The sequence below is a fragment of the Callorhinus ursinus genome, unplaced genomic scaffold (genome assembly GCF_003265705.2).
Source record: "Callorhinus ursinus isolate GAN/ISIS: 27379988/994484 unplaced genomic scaffold, GSC_fseal_2.0 scaffold14, whole genome shotgun sequence".
Lineage (NCBI taxonomy): Eukaryota > Metazoa > Chordata > Mammalia > Carnivora > Otariidae > Callorhinus > Callorhinus ursinus.
Genome location: NW_027397076.1, coordinates 34,132,196 through 34,152,629, shown reverse-complemented (window position 1 = coordinate 34,152,629; position 20,434 = coordinate 34,132,196). Strand labels below are relative to the sequence as shown.

The 20,434-nt window shown below is 39.7% G+C and overlaps 1 protein-coding gene and 2 long non-coding RNA genes across 6 annotated transcripts in view; 2 read left to right on the top strand and 1 right to left on the bottom strand.

Moving 5' to 3' along the window:
• PTPRR (protein tyrosine phosphatase receptor type R) overlaps positions 1-13,847 on the bottom strand; it is a 240,815-nt gene extending 226,968 nt beyond the window's left edge. Inside the window, exon 1 of the mRNA XM_025882873.2 lies at positions 13,392-13,847. Coding sequence (XP_025738658.2) covers positions 13,392-13,449 — 58 coding nt within the window. The 5' untranslated portion in view covers positions 13,450-13,847. The remainder of the gene's footprint in view (positions 1-13,391) is intronic.
• On the top strand, positions 666-19,087 carry LOC141374110 (uncharacterized). 4 transcript variants are annotated; one of them, XR_012380700.1, is made up of 3 exons: positions 666-711; positions 831-1,053; positions 18,980-19,087. It is a non-coding gene; the product is annotated as an uncharacterized lncRNA (long non-coding RNA). The 4 variants fall into 4 exon arrangements; XR_012380703.1 differs by lacking the exon at positions 18,980-19,087 and adding an exon at positions 9,362-9,540; XR_012380699.1 differs by lacking the exon at positions 18,980-19,087 and adding an exon at positions 7,336-7,440.
• On the top strand, positions 13,989-15,030 carry LOC141374109 (uncharacterized). The gene is made up of 3 exons (XR_012380698.1): positions 13,989-14,179; positions 14,340-14,453; positions 14,896-15,030. It is a non-coding gene; the product is annotated as an uncharacterized lncRNA (long non-coding RNA).
• Positions 19,088-20,434: the final 1,347 nt, after the last annotated feature.

Below are 20,434 nucleotides of genomic sequence, written 5' to 3'. Positions count from 1 at the left end.
AAGGGCCTTAGGCTGAGTGAAAGAAGACAGTCACAAAACAACACATATTGTATGATTCCATTAGATGACATTCTTGAAAAGATACAAACTATAGTGATGGAAGACAAATCAATTGTTATCAGTACTTAGGGGCCGGGGGTGGGGGACATAGCATGAAGGAGTTTCAGGGGCTGAATGACCTTTTACGTATTGCGGTAGTAATTACATGAATCTACACAAGTATTAAAATTCATAGAACTACACACTCAAAGAAGTCAACAGATTACACTATGTATTGCAAGCTACTTTTTAACTCAAAACTGTATCAAAGCATCTTTTCTCTAACTGCAAATCTATATAGTTAAAAAATGATTGATAAATTTATAGAAGGTAATTCCAGTGTGTATGTGGGAGAAAACTAGATTTCATTGGAAAGCAAAGTGGGAGATGAAGTGAAAACAACAGTGTGGACAACTCTTCAAACAAATTTAGGTGTGATAAGAGAATGACAGTGTGTTATCAGGAAGGGAGAGTAGGGTTGAGGGATTTGGTTTTTTTCAAGATAGGAGAGATGTGAGCACTTTTATTCCTTAAAAGGAAGAGCCATTTGAGGAGTGGTTGAAAATGTAGGGGAAAGCAGGTGACATCATAATAGACATGAGCTCTCCCACAAGATTGGAGGAGTTGGGATTCACAGAACAGGCAGCGGGGTGAACCTGGGGTTGGAGAGAGGTATTTCCTCTGTTACAAGAGGAGGGAGGGGGGAAGGTGGGAAAATCTGGGATGGTGAGGGATCTGGTGGTAGAGGGTGAGCAAGTTATCTTCTGACGGTTTCTATTTTCTCCATGTAGAAGTGAAGTCATCTCAAGAGGGAGGACAAGTGAGGAAAGATAGTAAGCTTCAGGAAAATGGAGAAAGACTGAAACAGTTGTAAAGAACCAAGAGATAAAGTTGATTAATGTGTAGGATTCCTCATCTTCACTGAGAACTCAGTCTGTTGCAGCCCAGAACAGAGAGCGTCTCACAGAATGTTCAGTAAACAGCTTGTCAAAGATACTCATCTGCATTTAAAATGTAAGTACTTTGACCACAGAAGCAACACTTCCAGGCGAATAGCCAGTTTTGATGGTCTTAAAATTCCATGATTTAAATTTCATTTTGAACCTTGTAATCTCTGAAGAGATCTTTAACAGAGAGAAATGGATGAAATTACAATGTTAAGTTAGAGTATGTTATGATTATGTTATGTTATGATTCAATATTTCAGATTCAGTGTTGGTAATTCTTAGATGAACAGGGTAGAATGGCCTTGCCTGCACCCTCTCCGGATAAATCTTTGTACAGCAAATGTTTAAATCAGTGTCAGTAACTTGTGAAAGGAAAAAAAGGATGAAGCAATGTTCTCTAAAGAGACCTGAAAAAGTGACCAATCAAAAAAAGGCAGCTTTGTTCTCTGATCATTTTGTGAAAGGATAATCATTGTTTTTAAAGCAACTGCCAACACTTTCTTCTCTAGAAATTGGATATAAATGGATAACATCAGGGAAGTCCCTCAGGAATTTCTACAAGAGAAATGATAAGGCTCTCCTTTGATTTGTAAATGCCTCTCAGAAAAAGTTAAAAATACATAGGCGTACTAGTGAAAGCTTATATCGCAGATGCCTATTAATAGTAGTCAGGAAGGAAAGAAACATACTTTTTTTAAAAAGCAATGGACTGGGAGGTAAGGGACCCAGATTCTAGTGCAAGACGCCCCCCACCATCACCATCTATGTGAACTTGAGCAAGTCTCAGAGCTGAGCCTCAGTTTCTCATCAGAGAATGAAAGTGGTTCTTGTAGATCTACAACTAGATTACAACGCGCTGTGCTTCAAGAAAAGAGAAGCTCCAATTCAATAAGAGTTTGCATGATGCTGATTTTTTCTAGAGAGATACATTTTTCCATAAGCACAATAAACAAGTACATTTATTTTCCATAAGCAAAATTTAGAAAGTTACATCTAAAGCTTTATAGTTATACTTACTTTTCCAATTTCTTCTGATGTAATGAAATGATATTATGTTTTTGCTTCATGTAAGACAGCTAAGATTGCTATTAGCATCCGGTTCCCTTTAATTAAATTTGCTTTCCTCCATATATCCTTTCATCAAAGCTCTTGTTGCATCTTCAAAACCCTTCCTTACAGAGCACAACTTACATGTTATACAAGAGGGAGATAGTGACCCTTTGTAATTTATTACTTTGTATCCTCTGAAATTTGTGATTTTTTTTACCTTCCTTTTAAATTTAAGACAATAAATGTCCAGACTATAGGCAAGTTCCAGTTTATAATGTTTTGTTATGGTTTAGAATTTTTCCAAAAAAGAACGAAATTACATAGATAGCATAAACATTCATGTATCAGAAAGACTCAATAGGCTGTTTTTCACTTTGTTCAAGTTTTGTTTCCAGACATTAAGGGTGTCATTCAGCTCTCACCACTGTTCTTTCCAAATGTCCAATGTGCACTATGACTGACAACTACTTCTCTCTGGGTCTAATCAATTAGATCAATAGACCAAGTACAATAAAAGACCCTTTGGGAACTTACAGGGGCAGGGATTTCCAGAAACAACATCCTTGGATGTAAGGAGGCCAATATTAAAATATTAAAACCACTCTTGTAGTTGTTCTGTAATTCCATTGGTAATGGTCAACACAATACGTCAGCACAATGCTCATCTCCAGCTATAAGGACCCAGGGTAACCACCCTGAATCTTCCCGATGAATACTGCAGTCTTCCCGACATGAGACGACCAAGGTCCATTAGGATAACCTCCCATTTAGAACATATGATCAATCCTACCAGTCTTTTAATAGAAAATTACACCAGTGTTAGAAAGAGTCCATTATGGCTCTATCTATAATGCCAGTTTTATAAAATTCAGTTTGTATGTCTTAGTTACACTCTAACAACATACATATATGTATGTATGTATATATTTTTAGGTACACACATTTGTTTTGTCTTGTATCCTGACAACAAACAACCAATCTGACCAAAAAAAGGTTCATCTTCAAATGAGCAATTATATCATAGAGTAAAAAAATAAATAAAAATAACGAGAAATGAGAGTTTCTACAAGATAATGATTGAATTTATAAAAATTGTAAACCATTATGGCCCTCCGCCCCAGAAGACTTGGACGAGCTTGTCATTGAAGGAACACCTCCTTCCAGGAATGGTTTTCCTGAAATCTATTCTGTGCACTGGTTTCTAGGATGTGAAAACATAATCCCATGAGGAGGTGCTGTGTCGTTCTCTAAGACTATTTAAATGTTTCACATGTTTGGCCAGGGATGTGTCTAGTATAACTATAATAACATTTTTTTTAAAATACGAAAGTAATTAGTCTATTTTCATAGAGCTGGCTCTATTCTTCTCTATGTAGGAGAGGATCTGAACTGTACAAGAATAAGGAATGATTTTAATTAAACTTGTAAACTTTTCTGCATATTCCTTGATATAAACACTCCTTCACGTTTCTTCAAATATCCCATTTGGAAATGTAGTTCCTACTCCCACTTCCAACCCACTGTAACTACTTACTTCTTCCTATTTACCTTATCCACACAATGTTAAGCTGTGCAATGGCAAACTCTATTCGGGAGTCACAGAAGTGACTGTCATTTCAGGAAAAATGGGTGCCATGTGCTGGTGGCAAAATTACAATAAGCGAGTTCCATGTTTCTTGATTTCTGCCCATTTTTAATAGAGTTATTTTTCATCTGATAAATATATGTTACAGAGTGGAACATACTACAATTAGGACACTACCCTTTGGGACAATGTGACTAGCATAAGTCATAAGGAAGGAATGGGGTTGAGACCAATGGACTCAGACTCTGCCTGAGGAAGTGAGATTTATGTCGGTTCAGACAGATGCAGTCAGATGCCCCCCAGTTCCTGAAGAACTGAGTTGAAGGATGTTTGCAGGAGAGGTCCACAGGTGTGAGTACTACTATCTCTTAAATTTTACACAGCCTTTAAGAGAAGAACTTCATCAAGATATGCCCTCTGGGGAAATGCAGAAGTAGAGAAAAATGATCATGTGGCTGGAAAGCTGAGAAATACTACCCTTTGCAGAAATCACAGGAACTGAGTTCCACATGCACTCGCTGAGTAATGAAGCAGTGCATTTGTAAAATCTTTTATACTTCAGTTATTGTTATGCAAACAGCTAAAATACTATTATTTATAAATATAAAGATTATAAACTATTTCCATCATTTTTAAAAAAGATTTTATTTATTTGTTTTAGAGAGAGAGTGTATGCTCCTGAGTGGGGGGGGGGCGGGGCAGAGGGAGAGGAAGAGAGAATCTCAAGCAGACTTCCCACTGAGCAAGGAGCCCAAAGGGCTCCATCTTGCAACCCTGAGATCATGACCTGGGCCGAAACCAAGAGTCGATGCTTAACTGACTGAGCCACCCACGTGCCCCATTTCCATCATTTTTATAGTAGAGTTCTCCAGATGACTTGAAAACTGGGATCCAATAGCAAGACAAAAAAATAAGTGTTTCAAGAATAATTCTCACAGATTAAGAATTATGTTAAAACATAGCAAAATGAACTTTAGAAAATACAAAACTTAAAATATTGCCATAGTAATGATATTCCAGAGATGTAAATGCCTGGATATTGGGGCAGGAGGAGGGTGATGAAGGAGGTCCCCAGTGGCCACTTGAAGAGATCCCAGCCCTAGTCTCCTCTGCCTGCATTTAGGGATTTGGAGGGCACTTGGTAGGCCCATAAGTCAACACTTCCATTCCATTCTTAGTCCTTTCCTTCATTTGAAATTAGTATCACTGGTCTAAGGCACTGCTCTGTCATCCTTCTTTGAAAAATGAACATCTTCTGGTGAAGGACCACGCAATTAACAGCTATTCTTATCTGGAGTAGAAAGTGCTCCCAGATACCAGTTAACCATTTGTCACCCGACCTCTCCTACCCCAATCAAATAATACCTAGCACTTACATGGCACTTACTAAGACAGTGCTGTTTACATACATTGTCCTGTTTAATACACAACAACTCTACAGCTGTATCGTATATAACCTCCATTTTAAAAAAGAAGAAATTTAAAAAAAATAAATAAATAATAAAAATAAAAAGAGAAAATTAAGGCTTAGAAAGATTAAGTAGCTTGCCCTAAGTTACGGAGCTGGAAAGTGATCGTGTGTGGATTGAAGCCAGATCACAGTATCCATGCTCTTAACTACTAGGGTATTCTGCTAAAGATTATCTAAAAATATGGCATTTTCCCCTTTATTTCAATTTTCTCTTAACTTCTCTCCTTAAGCTATTTCATTTTCTTCCAGGGAGAATAAAAATACTGTCTTGAATCAACAAGGCAAAGAAAGTAAATTGCTTGTAACTTAAAACCACACCTTCATATTAATGGATTGATGGCCTTTCAAACTAACTCACCATATTGTGTTTGGCACTCTTTGTTTTGAGCATCTTTCCCAGTAACCCAGTGATCAGAGTTACGAGTAGTGTTTGATTTCCCCTCCAGGGTCCATCAGAGTTGGGGGGTTACTATAGTGAAAGAGCAGCAGAGTCTTGCTCTGTACCTGCTGCTCCAGGGGCCGGTGAGACACTCTTACTCTGTGTTCATTTTGTGCTCTTCTCCAAGGAGCAGTAGCTTAGGGCTGCCTTAATCCATTCTGCACATTTAAGTCAGGACATGGACACTGCTTCAGGTCTGAACTAGGAAAAAAATAATTCATGTCCTCAACTGAACTCAGCATTTAACTCAGTGCAATTAAACATATTGATCTAGATTGCTGCATCATGTAAACAATTACTTTTGCTTTGTTTTTGGTGCAGGTGGCTGCAATTTTAACAGACACCAACATCTTAATAAATTGAAATCAAATGAAGATTTGATTATGAGGAAAGTCTCAATAGTCTTACGAGTAAAAAATTATTTAAATGGGAAGTGCTAATAATGTTCACAATATAAATTTACTAATTGTCATTCTGTGGCAAATATCATCACAATAACAGACACTTTATGGTGATGTTATTTGAGGAAAAGGAATGAGGAAATTTGATCTTAAAATAATAATTTACCATTAAATATTTTTTCAAAGCTATTAAAATCCTTTATGCTGGGAAATAACAGTGTAACTCTGAGTGTGTCAGCATTTGTAAGTGCTCTGAAAATGAAGAATGCACTTATGGGCCAAGTAGGATCTTTCAAAATCCCTTTTTAAAGGGAAAAATGGTTTTTTCTACCTTTTGAATTTGACTTTGTAAACAGCTTTTAAAAGATTTAACAATAAACTTACCATAAAATATGACAGCCATGTAATCATTAGTACTAATGGCAATAAATGGGTTTTGATGTGTGATCCCATCATCTCATAAAAAGTGACTTTTTATAATTCATAAACTAGTCTCCATTCTTCAGATGTGAGCACATCTCCCTTTAGGTGTAGTGTTTTTCCATCAGGAAAAAAAAAATGTGTGGTATCCCAAAACTTTATGGTTCTATAAACACTTTGTCTACACATAAAAAGAGAGAAAGAAAATGTACACAACCATCCAAATACTCCCCAATTTGCTGTGATGGTTTGTTTTTTGTTTGGGGGAGGGAAGGAGGACTGGATTATTGGGGGTCTTCATATATTGAACGCATTTACTCACACTCCCACCTGATTCTGAATGGGTGAGTGGCTCATATTTGTTATTCCGACAGAGATGATGACCAATCAGTAATCAGAGTGCCGAGTTCTGGGTCTATTCCTTAGTGCACAACTATCATGCTATGTATCCTATCTAATTCCTTGATCTAAAATAAAGACATTCACGTTATTCCCATCCATCTAGTACTAGAAACTCATACAGCAATGTCTAAGTAGGTGGAGTTCGATATACAACTCCACTACAACTATCGTCATGCCCATGGTGCACAAACTTATCCTAGAGACTATGTTTAAATGAAAGCTTTTCTGTCCCATTTTCATTTCTTTGTAACCAATACATGTAAACTGGATTGAGAGCAGTAGCAAAATCAATTCTACTGTTTATGGTTATGAAGATGAGATGTAATCTCTTCATCAGTGTAATTTAATTTAGTAGAATTTATTTTGCCTAATACATCCGGAATGTATTTATTCATTCATTGAACATTTATTGATGGCATACGAGACAACAAGTAGAGTTCTAAGAAATGGAATTAGGAAAAACCCGAGAGTAGAAGACTCTGTCTTGCTAATGAGTTTGGGTTTTATTTTAAGAAAGAAGGAAATAGCTGTATTAAAGAATTTCACAAGGGAAGAACATGATCAGGTATGCTTTTTTTTAGAGTTTTACCTCTGGCATTTTCATGAAGGATGGATTTGATGAGGATAATGTAAGATACTATATGAGAACTAAGGACCTACCCCAAGGCAGTGATGTGAACACGGAGAGTGGAGAAGACTTAGTGACGTTATGGATGAAAGCAACAAAGGAGGGGTCCAGGATGAGTTAACAGTTTCAGGCTTGTGTGATTGTGGGGGATCTTGGTGTTATTCACAATGATAGGAAATACAAAAATAAGAGCAACTGTGATGGGAATGCTGAGTACTAACAGACAAATATAAGATGCTCATGGGATATCCAGTGACTCCTAGGTAATTATAACTATGTGACTGGGGCTCAGAAGAAATATCTGAGACTAAAATACGGATTTAGGAATCTTTGACATGGAGGTCTGAATATAATCATCCAGGGAGATTGCACAGAGAGGGAAATAAAAGGGGGAGCATAAATTCTAGAAAGCACTAACCTTTAAATACTGCTCAGAGGCAGACCGAACAGTACAAACTGAGGAATGGCTGGAGAGATAAGAAGGAAGCGAGGAAGTAGAGGTTATCCAATGGAAATCAGTGAGGAGGACTTTCAAAATTCAGAAAGAGATCAATTGGATAAACGCTGTAAATATTGACTGCTAAGAAAAAGATACCTTAATTAGATTCAACATCTCATAAGTAGGATGATAGGAGGAGGACTGGAGTCGGTAGAGAAATAGATGAGAAACAAAAAAGAGAAGGCCAAATGTGGACAATGTGTTCCAGAATTTTTACAAGGCACTTCTCCGGGTATGATCTCCAATAGAACATGTCCTATCCAAGGTGACAGGAGTGTGCGATGTTCAGTATACATACATGTGTGCCTCTTATGTGCCAAAAAAGTAGATAGGTTTGTCCAAGTGCTTTAAATCCTGCTTATAAATTAGCTGTACGAATCCTTTTATATCACTATAGCCATTCCTACATGTATGTACAAGGCATTTCACTAAGAACTGAAAATATAATGAACCAGCAAGGCATTTGAGCTGTACAGCACCTGGCAATCAATTTGAAAGACTTTGCCACTGAGTTGATCTGTAGTTCTGGTCTCTTGCAAGCCCGTCCCATGTTGTCCTTAAGTTCACAATGGTAGAAAAGTCTGTTTGAGACAGTATATTCCCTGCGCATGTGATCTTCTAGGGAGAAACTTGAGTTTTAGATAAATGAGCTCTGTTGAAGTCCATTCAAGAAGTGGTTAAGTTGACTGAGTGTGTCTTGCATGGGTGCCAAGAAGAAATTAAATGCAAAGGGGAGAAATCAGAAATATCACTGTGTTGTTTCTATTTATTCAATATATCTTTTTAAATCTTTAGTAGCTTTTATACCCGGCATTGCCCCAGGTGCCAGGCTGGGCAAGATCTGCAATAGATACAGCAGTAAATGAAACAGACAAATATCTGTGCCTTCAAGGAGCTTACATTTCAATGGGGAATGGGGGAACCACAATACACAAAGCAAATAAGTTAAATATACGATATGCAAGTTGGTGAAAACCTTCCCTGGGGAAAAAGTAAAGCAGGGAAGAGATATTGATGTTTTTTGGGGGGAGAAGATGAAATATTAAATAGGATAGTCAGTGAGGGCCTCCCTGAGAAAGTAATATTTGAGTAAAGGCCTAAACTTAAGGGATTAAGCCATGGAGATGCTGGGGAAAGTGTTTCAGGCAAAGAAAAAAGCAAAACATATGAAGGGGGCAAGTCCCTGGAATCTTTTTAGAACAGCAAGGAGACCAAAGTGGTTGGAGAGAGACAAAAAAGAAGAAAGTAGTGAAAGATGATATCAGAGAGATAATGGGGGAAGAGAATACAGTAGAACCTGGGCTAGTGTAGGATTATGTTGAGTGATTCTGAACAGGAAAAACGGATTCTGGAGTTTACCGAGAGAAGACATCTTAGAATCTTCAAGAATAACATTATTTTCCTACCTATCAGTCTACCCTTTTGTTTGAGGGTGGTGCTTCTGCAAATGACTTCCCTGATCCTCTTGGTCTCGCCGTAGGATTCCTTCTTTCTCGAAGACTAGAAAACCTGACTATGCACTTCTCTGACAGAGAAGGTGCATCTGCAGAAGATACGTCAAAGGCAGTCTTTATGCCATCCAGAATGCTCAATGGGAAGAACAACGCGAAAATTGGAAAAAACCTTTTCCAGAGCTTAGGGAGAGAGGAATGCACTGAAATCACGTTCTGCGTGTTTTAGCAAAACATGCACCAGAAAAAAATAAAGTTTTACATGAAAATTTTTAAGATATTCTAAGACCTTCACTCCTTTGCAACTAAAATACTACCCAACAGATATCATCGCCTGAAACAGAATATAGTTCTTTGGGTAAAGAAAGAGAAAAAACACTGAAGGAAAGAAGCTATCTGTGGATTTTGGGGTACCATCAATATTATTGGGGCACACCTTCTTGGATATTCCTGAAGTAGTCTTTTCAACTGCAGTTTACCTATTACATTGGTTCAGAGAAGGAATGAAGAATGACAGCTAGGGGCATATGGGTGGCTCAGTGGGTTAAGCACCCGACTCATGGTTCTGGCTCAAGCCATGACCCTACGATCCCATGACCCCGAGGTCATGGCACTGAGCCCTGCATGGGGCTCTGCACTCAGTGGGGAGTCTGCTGGAGATTCTCTCTCTCTCTCTTTTTCCCTCTGCCCCTCCCCCCTCCCCTTCTCTCTCAAATAAATAAATCTTAAAAAAAAAAAAAGAGGGGCGCCTGGGTGGCTCAGTCGTTAAGCATCTGCCTTCGGCTCAGGTCACGATCCCAGGGTCCTGGGATCGAGCCCCGCACCGGGCTCCCTGCCCGGCAGGAAGCCTGCTTCTCCCTCTCCCACTCCCCCTGCTTGTGTTCCCTCTCTTGCTGTGTCTCTCTCTGTCAAATAAATAAATTTAAAGAAAAAAAAAGAATCAGGACAGCTGGGTAAAAAGGATTTGACACCACTACCTCTATGGTGGCCCTTCCTATTAGAACCAGTATATGATTTCATACAGTATTCAGTCACAGGTCTGAAAACACCGGCTTTCATCCTGACTAGGCTGTTAACTGGCTCTTTACCATTTAAAGTAAATACTGTCTACCATTTACTGGAACTTAGTTTTCTTACCGGAATAGTAAGCAGTTGGATGGACAACAACTACAACTTTCCTTGTTAGGGAGATCTATGAAAATGAGCTGCCGTGGAAAGAGTTGAGTCCAGGTTATTGAACCGGCTCTATGCTCAGTAATTTATTAGGATTATTTTACTTTGAGACGTTAATTACACAATATTGGACCTGTCTTCCTCTTTTTGTTCTCATAGACATTACAAACAGACCACAGTACTTTTCCCTATCGAGCCCGTTGGTCAGGGTTGGTCACTATTTATTTATTTATTTATTTATTTACTTGCTTGCTTGTTTGTTTATTATTTTACACAGTGTCTCAGGCAATCATGGCCAAATAATTGGAGATGGCACTCAAGTTGAAAACAATTTGTTATCCTATCATTAGGGGAACGATCATAGGGAAGGCAAGAGTTCCTAGCATAACTGAGAAGAGCACTTATGTCCTGTCAGCCAATTTCTCCCATCCCTAAAGGGTTCTAACATGTCATCAGTTCCACCAAAGTAAAGTAGTTGCTGGCACCCTGAGCATAACCAAAATGGATCAATTAGCTTTTTAGTAAAGAGGACTACAAAGATAGAATTCATTTCACTTCTTTATGAAGCCCACTTCTAACCTGAGAGGAAAGTCTTCTGTAAAAGAAACAAACTCAGACATTCAACAAGTAGCAAAATCAATGACTTCTTGATCTTCGTCCCCCCACGCACTCGCTTTCTTATTACCCAAATCCACAGGAGCTTAGATCAAAAAGCATGTGCTTGTTTCAGTTCCAAAGAAAAGTCCTAACAATGTTATTAAATAACTGTGATGAATTTTAATCTGATGACAGCTTGTGACCCACAAATTGCTGTTTAAAATTAAAATGCATTCAAAATGAAACGGGCAAGACAACCACAATATTAAGCTTGCAATCTGCTGTGAAAAAACACTTATCAAAGGCACGATATTAAATATGAATATAATTAATTTCCATATAGCATCTTGCAATTGAAATCTGAAAATGATAACCCATCAATGCATTGCCTTATTAATTTCAAATTGGATGAATATTTTTTCAAATTAATAAGTCAAAGTAGAGATGGATTGTTTTGTCTTTGGTAATACACACTTTGGCAGAGCTCCAGGTAAAATCTAGGGCTACAGACTTCTAGGTTTCTCCTTTGATGAACAAAAATCCTCTATTTTCCTCATTCCAAATGTTCAGCTACAATAAATTTAGAAATGTTTTCCACCTGCTTAGTTTTAAGTTTATGTACAACTTTTCAGCTATAATTACTCAAGATATATTAAATGAAATCTTTAGAATTTCTTATACATTAGTTTTTACAAAAAATAACTACACTGACATTTTTGATAGATCAGCTAAATCATGCCTAAACTTGTAAGAATTGAGGCTTTAAAAAAATTTTTTTTGGCAATGGATGTTTAGTGCTAGAATTAAACATAATAATGTAAATAAAATTCAACCCAATGTGTATTTTTTCATACCAAGTTTGAACATTTAAAGAACTGTATATGGTAATAAAATTATGCATTACAGCTGTTTGCAAATAATTTAATGACCAGTCATAGCTATTTGCTAGTTTTCCCAAAAGGTGCCAAAGAACTATTGAAAATTTCACAATAAACATCATAATTATAAAAATTAACATGTGTACTTAATTATAGACTTAATATTCCTGTGCATGACTTGTTCAATAGGTTCACAATCCATTAAAATGGCATGGGCTAGAAATAAGAAAGTACCACATTTCACTCTCATTGTACACATAGGAAAGGAACTCACCCACTCCTTTTCTAAAAGAGACCACAAGAATTGTAATTTTGCAGGCATTATTTGTATTCATTATCCCTGGGGCATAATACATGCTCAATAAATGTTAGCTGAAGGAATGAATGAATATGTGTGACTGGGTGACAAGCAAACTCCGGTAAAATGTCTAGTCTTTGCTTGCTACAGGGCTACTGCACGGACAACTGCTGTCGCAGTAGGGTGCCTAAAATCTCTGCCATATTCTATTTTGGTACGTGTGTGTAAAAATGATAAAGGATTCAGTCCAGCAAGTCCTTGCATTACACAGAGGCTGCATGTATCCAAAAAGCAGGATCTGTAGTGACATTGCATATAAATTCCCCAGGGACTCCCTAAGGTTTGCTCCCATTCGAAATCTAATATTGCTTCTGATATCAAATATATTTATATTTGGGCACAGTCTCACTGTCACTCTTGGCTAGTCCTCACCAAATCTGTCCCAGGGAGAGTGCCTACCCTGGGGTTATCAGCCTTAAAACTGTGATTGGGTTTTTGTTTGGTGCCCTCGGACGCTGACCGTGATGCTGAAATAGAAGAGGGGGTCCTTTTTTGAACCTTCCCTTCCTCTTATTGGCTTAGAAAATTCGAGTGACAAGAGCAGGGGCCAAAGGAGCCTGGAGCGGCATCATTAACATGAACCATGTATTTCGATCTTTTGGGCGGAGATGTGGTCCTTCAGGTTGCAGCCAATGCATCTCTGTGAGCTCTCGCTAAACCCAGGGACCTTTTGGATGTAGCCGCTGCAGTAGAAAAGGTTACATCCAGCAAGATGTCTTGTCTGTCTCCTGAAAAACTGGCAGTCAAGTGCATAGCCTAGAAACAGGATCAGGGAGTCTAGATGGAGTCGAAAAGAAGGGGAAGCAAACCTGTGTTCATACTGAAAATGTTCACTATTATTCGTACCAGGTAAGGACAAATCAAGAGCTGATTTTAGCTGAAGTTTTCAGCCTCAGTCTTCCAACAGGTGCACAACTCCCTCGCCCCTTGCCTGTCAGTACTGTCCTGCTTTCTACGGCTTTCTTGGCGAGGCAAGCTTTTCCTAGAGTCGTCAAGCATGTGCAGTTTCCCATCTCATCCACAGCTCCAGCTCTACGCCCCGCAACCCCTTACCTGCAGCGAGAAGATTAAGAAGCAGGCACAGCGCAGGGAAGCCGACTGCTGTCCGCATAGTGCTTGCATTGAGCGGTGGAGGAGGAACTCCGCCACGACCCCACTTGAGGCAAAGTGTGATTAGAAAGAGCCACCGGCGAGGGTCCTTTGGTCTCCGGGTTTCATTCTCAGGTCCTGGCTGGGTTTGCAGAGCGGTCTGTGGCGCCCGCAGAAGCCCCCACCAGCTTCGCCTCCCGAAGAGAGGGAGAGAGGAGGGGGAGGAGGAGGAGGAGGAGGCGGCTGGGAGAGGGGCGGAGCAGGGCAGGGGCGAGGCGCTCGGAGGCGGCTACTGATCGGCCTTCTGGAAGCCCGCAGCCGCGGCGGAGAAGGCGGGGTGGACTCCCGCGCCAGCCCCGGAGCCCTCCGCGCGGGGCCAGCGCAGCGCCAGCGGCAGCCAAACGCGCCGCGCCTACTGAGCATGCCCAGCGCTGCCCCTCGCGCCGCACGGAGTTTCGAAGTGAAATTCCACTTCTCCGGGTCTTCGCGGCGGCTGCGAGGGGGGCAGGCTCCTCCGCGGGGGGCTGGCTCCTCGGTGGGGGACGTCTAGCGGCGGTTCTTAGGGAGAGTCGGTCAACGACCTGTGGGTGGGTGGGTGGGTGGCTGGGGAGGAATCGACGAAGGCCTGACTGGAGGAATCAGAGGCCCTCAAGACCCACCCGACTCCTTTCCTCTCCACGTGGACAGAGCTCACCGCTGGCCGGAGAGTGACCAGCTTCCTAGGGCTGCCTGCAGGAATAGAGTATTCCGTGGTATCGTCCGCTTGCTGAGCTTGCTGAGCCTCGTGGGTTGCCTGGGAAAGCGTTCCCAGAGCACCTGCTCAGCCGCCTGCCTGGGGTTGGGGGGGAGGGGAGGGAGGAGGGGTGTGCCTTCTTCCTAACAGCTTTCCCCTTCTCTTTCCTCTCTCTCCAGCGCAATCCCTGTATTTAAACTTTCTCCTGACTCAAGCCCAAAGTCTATGACCATAGTGACAGAAAGAAGTCAGGCCATCCTTTTAGACGAGTAGGATATATCCGTGTAATTGAGGTAATCATCTTTAGTCTCCATTTTACTTTCTAAGGTAAAAGGTAATAGAATCACCTCTGTAACTGGGCTCCTCTGGTCCAGCTCTGTGTCCCTACAGCAGTCTAATAGAGGTGGCCCCCCACCCCCATCCAAGACTTTGTAGTGTGGAGATCCTTGTATTAGGCCAGTGGCTAATTACTCCTAGTCATAAAGCGCCCCGCTCCCCCGTCCAGACCTCTTCCTTAAACCATCCCAGGAGCACTGACCTTTCTGCTTCTGTGTCTTCCTGGGATGCTCTCACCCCCTCGACTTGCATCAACACCACACTCAAGCTGACAAAGGTCTACCTTGGTCTCACTTTTCCAGAAAGCCCTGGCCCAACTCCAGATTATAGTGATAATTCCTTTCCACACACGAATGTACACACAACATTTGCTTAGCATTGCCTCATTTTTTTTTTAAGATACTCATCTAGCTGTGGTCTGTTCTACAACACAGTTAAAAGCTCCAGAAGAACTTCTGCCTCTTTGTATCACTTAAATTGAATAAAGCCTTTCTAGGCAAATAAGAGGTACCAATAAAATCTTGTTGAATTGAACTGCATATCTCACTTAATGCTTTCTTCCTCCATCCACTCCAAATTGGGACAATTAATGGGAAATATGCTGCCCATAGAGCTTAAATTAGGCAAGATCTCAAGATCTGATCAGTCCAGCCGTGTCATTTCCTTTATGATTTATTTCATCCCAGCACTGAGAGACAAAGCCAGGAATTGCACGGAAGCAGGTGGGAGAAGGGAAGAATGATATATATTTTTAATATTAGATAGGTCTTCGATGCTGAAAATAGAAATATATGCAGCTTCATTTCCCCACCCCTTGACGTCCCTACTTGGGTGTGCCTTGCACCATTTCTGTGGTACTACCATGTCACCCAAAACCACTCTAAGCTGCAACCTCTTCCCCTACTCTGGATTCACTTTGCCCTGGTCTCCTCTTCCCATAGCGTGTATCACTTTCTAACACACCCAAAGAATTACTTATTAAATCTGTCATATATCGTCTGTTTCCCTATCCTATTCCCACTCCCAGCAGTGGAATCTGACCTAAAATGGCAGAGATCTTTGGCAATTTCATTCACTGATGTGTCACGACTGATGAGAACAGTGCCACTAACAAAAAAGGTGCTCAAAAAAAAAAAAAAGAATAAATTAAAAGCAACTGGTTGACAAAGGTCATTACTGACCATTAGCCTTGCTCTTTGGAATTCATACTAAATAGATATTCGAGAGAATTTATTTAGCTGTGTTTAAAACTTACAGCAGTAACCTTCTCATCTGGGACTAGAGTGGCTGTATAGAGTTGGGGGAGATGACAGTAGCCCACTTACAACGGATGTGCTTCTCTTATTTTCTTCCTTCCAAAAAACAAAACAAAACGAAAAAACAAATGAACAAAAGCAAAACAAAATGAATTACCAAACTTACACAGCTCTCCAAGAAGAAAAGGCAGGTATGGTAATGAAATAATGCTGCAGCCCCTTGCTCTCCTACAGATAATTCCAACATTTTCGGAGGAAGGGGAGGAGCATTTCAAGTTTCAAATAATGTAATTGGCTGTGACTTTGCCAACAAACAGTCAGCTAGCTATTTATTTTGCCCAGGGGTACAGGTAGCTGAATTATTAAACTGTGCTTGAAAATCCCCTTAACAGCACATTTTTCCAATTTCCAATTTGACTAGATATACTATGAAAATAGTTCAGCACGGTAAAAATAACCTCAAGTGAGCTATAATTTTGGTGACTGGACATTCATTATTAATTTATTTGAAGAGAATAAAGGAGTGAGAAAAATTCATATTCCTTGGTGAGTCAATCTAATATACTTCTAATGGATTTGATCCCATGACATGTGAAGTCAAAGAACAATAAGTGAATTAGCCAATTAGTGAAAAAGACAACCCCTTAACTCTTTGAGAAATATTCCCTGTGAGTCTGTAGATGCTGCTCTCCCTTGACTCTGTGATCTAACACTAGTGAGGGCAATTTTGGTGTTCTAGTGAAGCTCAGTTAAAACCCTGCATCAAGGTTTTAAAAATTAGTTCCAATTCAGAGAGCCATGGAAATTAATATGAGAGTGCCATAGAAATAAGTACAGGCCCATAGAGCTCTGTCCTAAAGGATATAATTTACATTTTGAAAAATAAATGGAAAATTAGTAACACATGGACTTTTCTTCCTCAGTAGATGTAGCCTTTTAAAACTTTTAAAACAGAAGAGAAGCCTTTTAAAACTTTTCCTTAAAACAAATTTAACTGTTTTGAACTTCCACATTAACTTGTCTATAAAGGATGATGATTATTCATGCTGGCCATCTTTCCTTAGAACACTTTATAAATAGAGAAATTAGATCTACTGACTGTTAGTTTCCTACCTAAGTTATTTAGATTACTATTATTATTTTTTTTAATTTTGTTATGTTATGTTAGTCACCATACAATACATCATTAGTTTTTGACGTAGTGATCCACGATCCATTGTTTTCATATAACACCCAGTGCTCCATGAAGTACGTGCCCTCCTTAATACCCATCACCGGGCTAACCCATTCCCCCACCCCCCTCCCCTCTAGAACCCTGTTTGTTTCTCAGAGTCCATAGTCTCTCATGGTTCGTCTCCCCCTCCAATTCCCCCCCTTCATTTTTCCCTTCCTTCTCCTAATGTCCTCCATGCTATTCCTCATGTTCCACAAATAAGTGAAACCATATGATAATTGACTTTCTCTGCTTGACTTCTTTCACTTAGCATAATCTCCTCCAGTCCCATCCATGTTGATGTAAAAGTTGGGTATTCATCCTTTCTGATGGCTGAGTAATATTCCATTGTATGTATAGACCACATCTTCTTTATCCATTCATCTGTTGAAGGGCATCTCAGCTCTTTCCACAGTTTGGCTATTGTGGACATTGCTGCTATGAACATTGGGGTGCATATGGCCCTTCTTTTCACTACATCTACGTCTTTGGGGTAAATACCCAGGAGTGCAATTGCTGGGTCATAGGGTAGCTCTATTTTTAAATTTTTGAGGAACCTCCACACTGTTTTCCAAAGTGGCTGTACCAACGTGCATTCCCACCAACAGTGTAAGAGGGTTCCCCTTTCTCCACAACCTCTCCAACATTTGTTGTTTCTTTCCCTGTCCATTTTTGCCATTCTAACTGGTGTAAGGTGGTATCTCAATGTGGTTTTAATTTGAATTTCCCTGATGGCTAATGATGATGAACATTTTTTCATGTGTCTGTTAGCCATTTATATGTCTTCTTTGGAGAAGTGTCTGTTCATGTCTTCTGACCTTTTGACTTGATTATTTGTTTTTTGGGTGTTACGTTTGGGAAGTGCTTTATAGATCTTGGATACCAGCCCTTTATCTGTAGTGTCATTTGCAAATATCTTCTCCCATTCCGTGGGTTGCCTCTTTGTTTTGTTGACTGTTTCCTTTGCTGTGCAGAAGCTTTTTATCCTGATGAAGTCCCAAAAGTTCATTTTTGCTTTTGTTTCACTAGCTTTTGGAGATGTATCTTGAAAGAAATTGCTGTGGGCAATGTCAAAAAGGTTACTGCCTATGTTCTCCTCTAGGATTTTGATGGATTCCTGTCTCACATTGAGGCCTTTAATCCACTTTGAGTTTATCTTTGTGAATGGTGTTAGAGAATGGTCGAGTTTCATTCTTCTGCATGTGGCTGTCCAATTTTCCCAGCACCACATTTATTGAAGAGACTGTCTTTTTTCCATTGCATGTTTTTTCCTGCTTTGTCAAAGATTATTTGACCATAGAGTTGAGGGTCCATATCTGGGTTCTCTATTCTGTTCCATTGGTCTATATGTCTGTTTTTGTGCCAGTACCATGCTGTCTTGGTGATCACAGCTTTGTAATATAGCTTGAAATCGGGCAACATGATGGCCCCAGCTTTGTTTTTCTTTTTCAACCTTTCCTTGGCAATTTGGGGTCTTTTCTGATTCCATACAAATTTTGGGATTGTTTGTTCCAGCACTTTGAAAAATGTCATTGGAATTTTGATCGGGATGGCATTGAAGGTATAGATTGCTCTCGGTAGCATAGACATTTTAACAAAGACTCCACCCCCAAATTACTAGAACTCATACAGCAATTCAGTAATGTGGCAGGATACAAAATCAATGTACAGAAATCAGTTGCTTTCTTATACACTAACAATGCAACTGTAGAAAGAGAAATTAGAGAAACGATTCCATTTACAATAGCACCAAAAACCATGAGATACCTCGGAATAAACCCAACCAAAGAGGTAAAGGATCTATACTCTAGGAACTACAGAACACTCATGAAAGAAATTGAAGAAGACACAAAAAGTTGGAAAAACACTCCATGCTCATGGATCGGAAGAATAAACATTGTTAAAATGTCTAGATTACTATTATTATTAAATGTAATGGTATCTAACATTGATTGAATGTTTCCTATGTGACAAGCTCTGTTCTAAGCATATGGATGTCCCCTTTAAACTTTAGAATATCCCCACAAGGAGGCATTGCCATCACCTCATTTTAGAGATGAGACGGTTGAAGCACAGAGAAGTAACTTGCTCAAATATCAAGTAGTAAGTAATCAACCACAAGGTAAGTTGGTAAAGTTAGAATGCAGGATCAGATCATTTGATTCCAAATCACGATGCTATACTATTGCATATATAGTAAGTATATATGGTGTCAGTTGTAGATGGCTCCGTGGAATTAGATGGGGGGCAGAACAGGAGCTCCTGACCCTAGATCTGGCAGTAAACCTTGTGCTGAGAAACACCCATAGGAGAATGTCTCCAAGAGGATGAAGCACAGCTCATGGCAGTAAACTCTGGGATCTAGAATCCAGTGAACAAAGACAAATGGCAAGTAAAATCATGCTTCAAAGAACCATAAGAGAAGGATGTTTGAGGCAAAATAGAGCAGAATAGAGGAAATGATCTCTTCTGGGGAGGGGGCAGCAGAGGTGGGGACATGTAGCAGGCAGGAAACTGTTAGTGAAGAGTAGTAAATGAGCTGAGTCAGTCTGGATAAGTCGGTTCCAACTGCTCTACATTTAGAGAGAGGCCATGAGACACGAAATAGTGAAATGGATTTGAGGAATACCTGAACGTGTGCAGGAACAATGGGGGACAGTGACCAACACTTTATTGAGATTTGTAAACTGTTTCCCCTGCCCCATCCTTTACAGAATTGCTTTATCAATCCCAAAGTCTTTTTTCCTTTTGTCTGAGACATACCTATGTATAAGAGAGAAAAAGAAGAATAACAAGTTATTTTTACATAGCAAAGAATTGATGTCCATTAAACTATATCCAAAGTGATGTGAATTAAACTATATTCAGCATGAAAAGGAGTGAATTGGAAATTCATGGGTGAAGATACCATGTTCAGGTGTCTGGAATCATCATTAATTTTTAAAAGTATTCTCTCAACCGTAACAGGGCAGAACAATATACCCTTCTATATGAACATACAGTGAGGAAAGCAGTGAAATAACAAAAGGACACTAAGAATGGGAAGGAAAAGCACTAAAATTTACAAACTGTATGTTATCACATTGGACTCTTACAAAGAGCTCTATGGGGTATTTTTCCCCTTTTGTCATGAAGGAAGAAACTGAAACTCAGTGAGGCTAGTAATTTGCCCATGACCATTTAGTTGGTAAGTGGTAAAGCCGGGATTAGAATTCTAGAGCCCTAGCAATATGGGGCTAACAACAATGTTGTACTGCGTCCCTGATTAATGAAAGCATTTACTTCATGGCTTACATGGAAAACATAGTATTTTTAACCCAAGAAGCAGACTTCAAGATTGATTGATGACAATTAAAATTTACAACCTAACACAGCTTTAAGAGTTATCTATTGGAAGTGTTTGATACACACATAGACACACACACAGCAATGTCTATTCTAAGAAAAAAAAATTAGGTACCCAAAATAA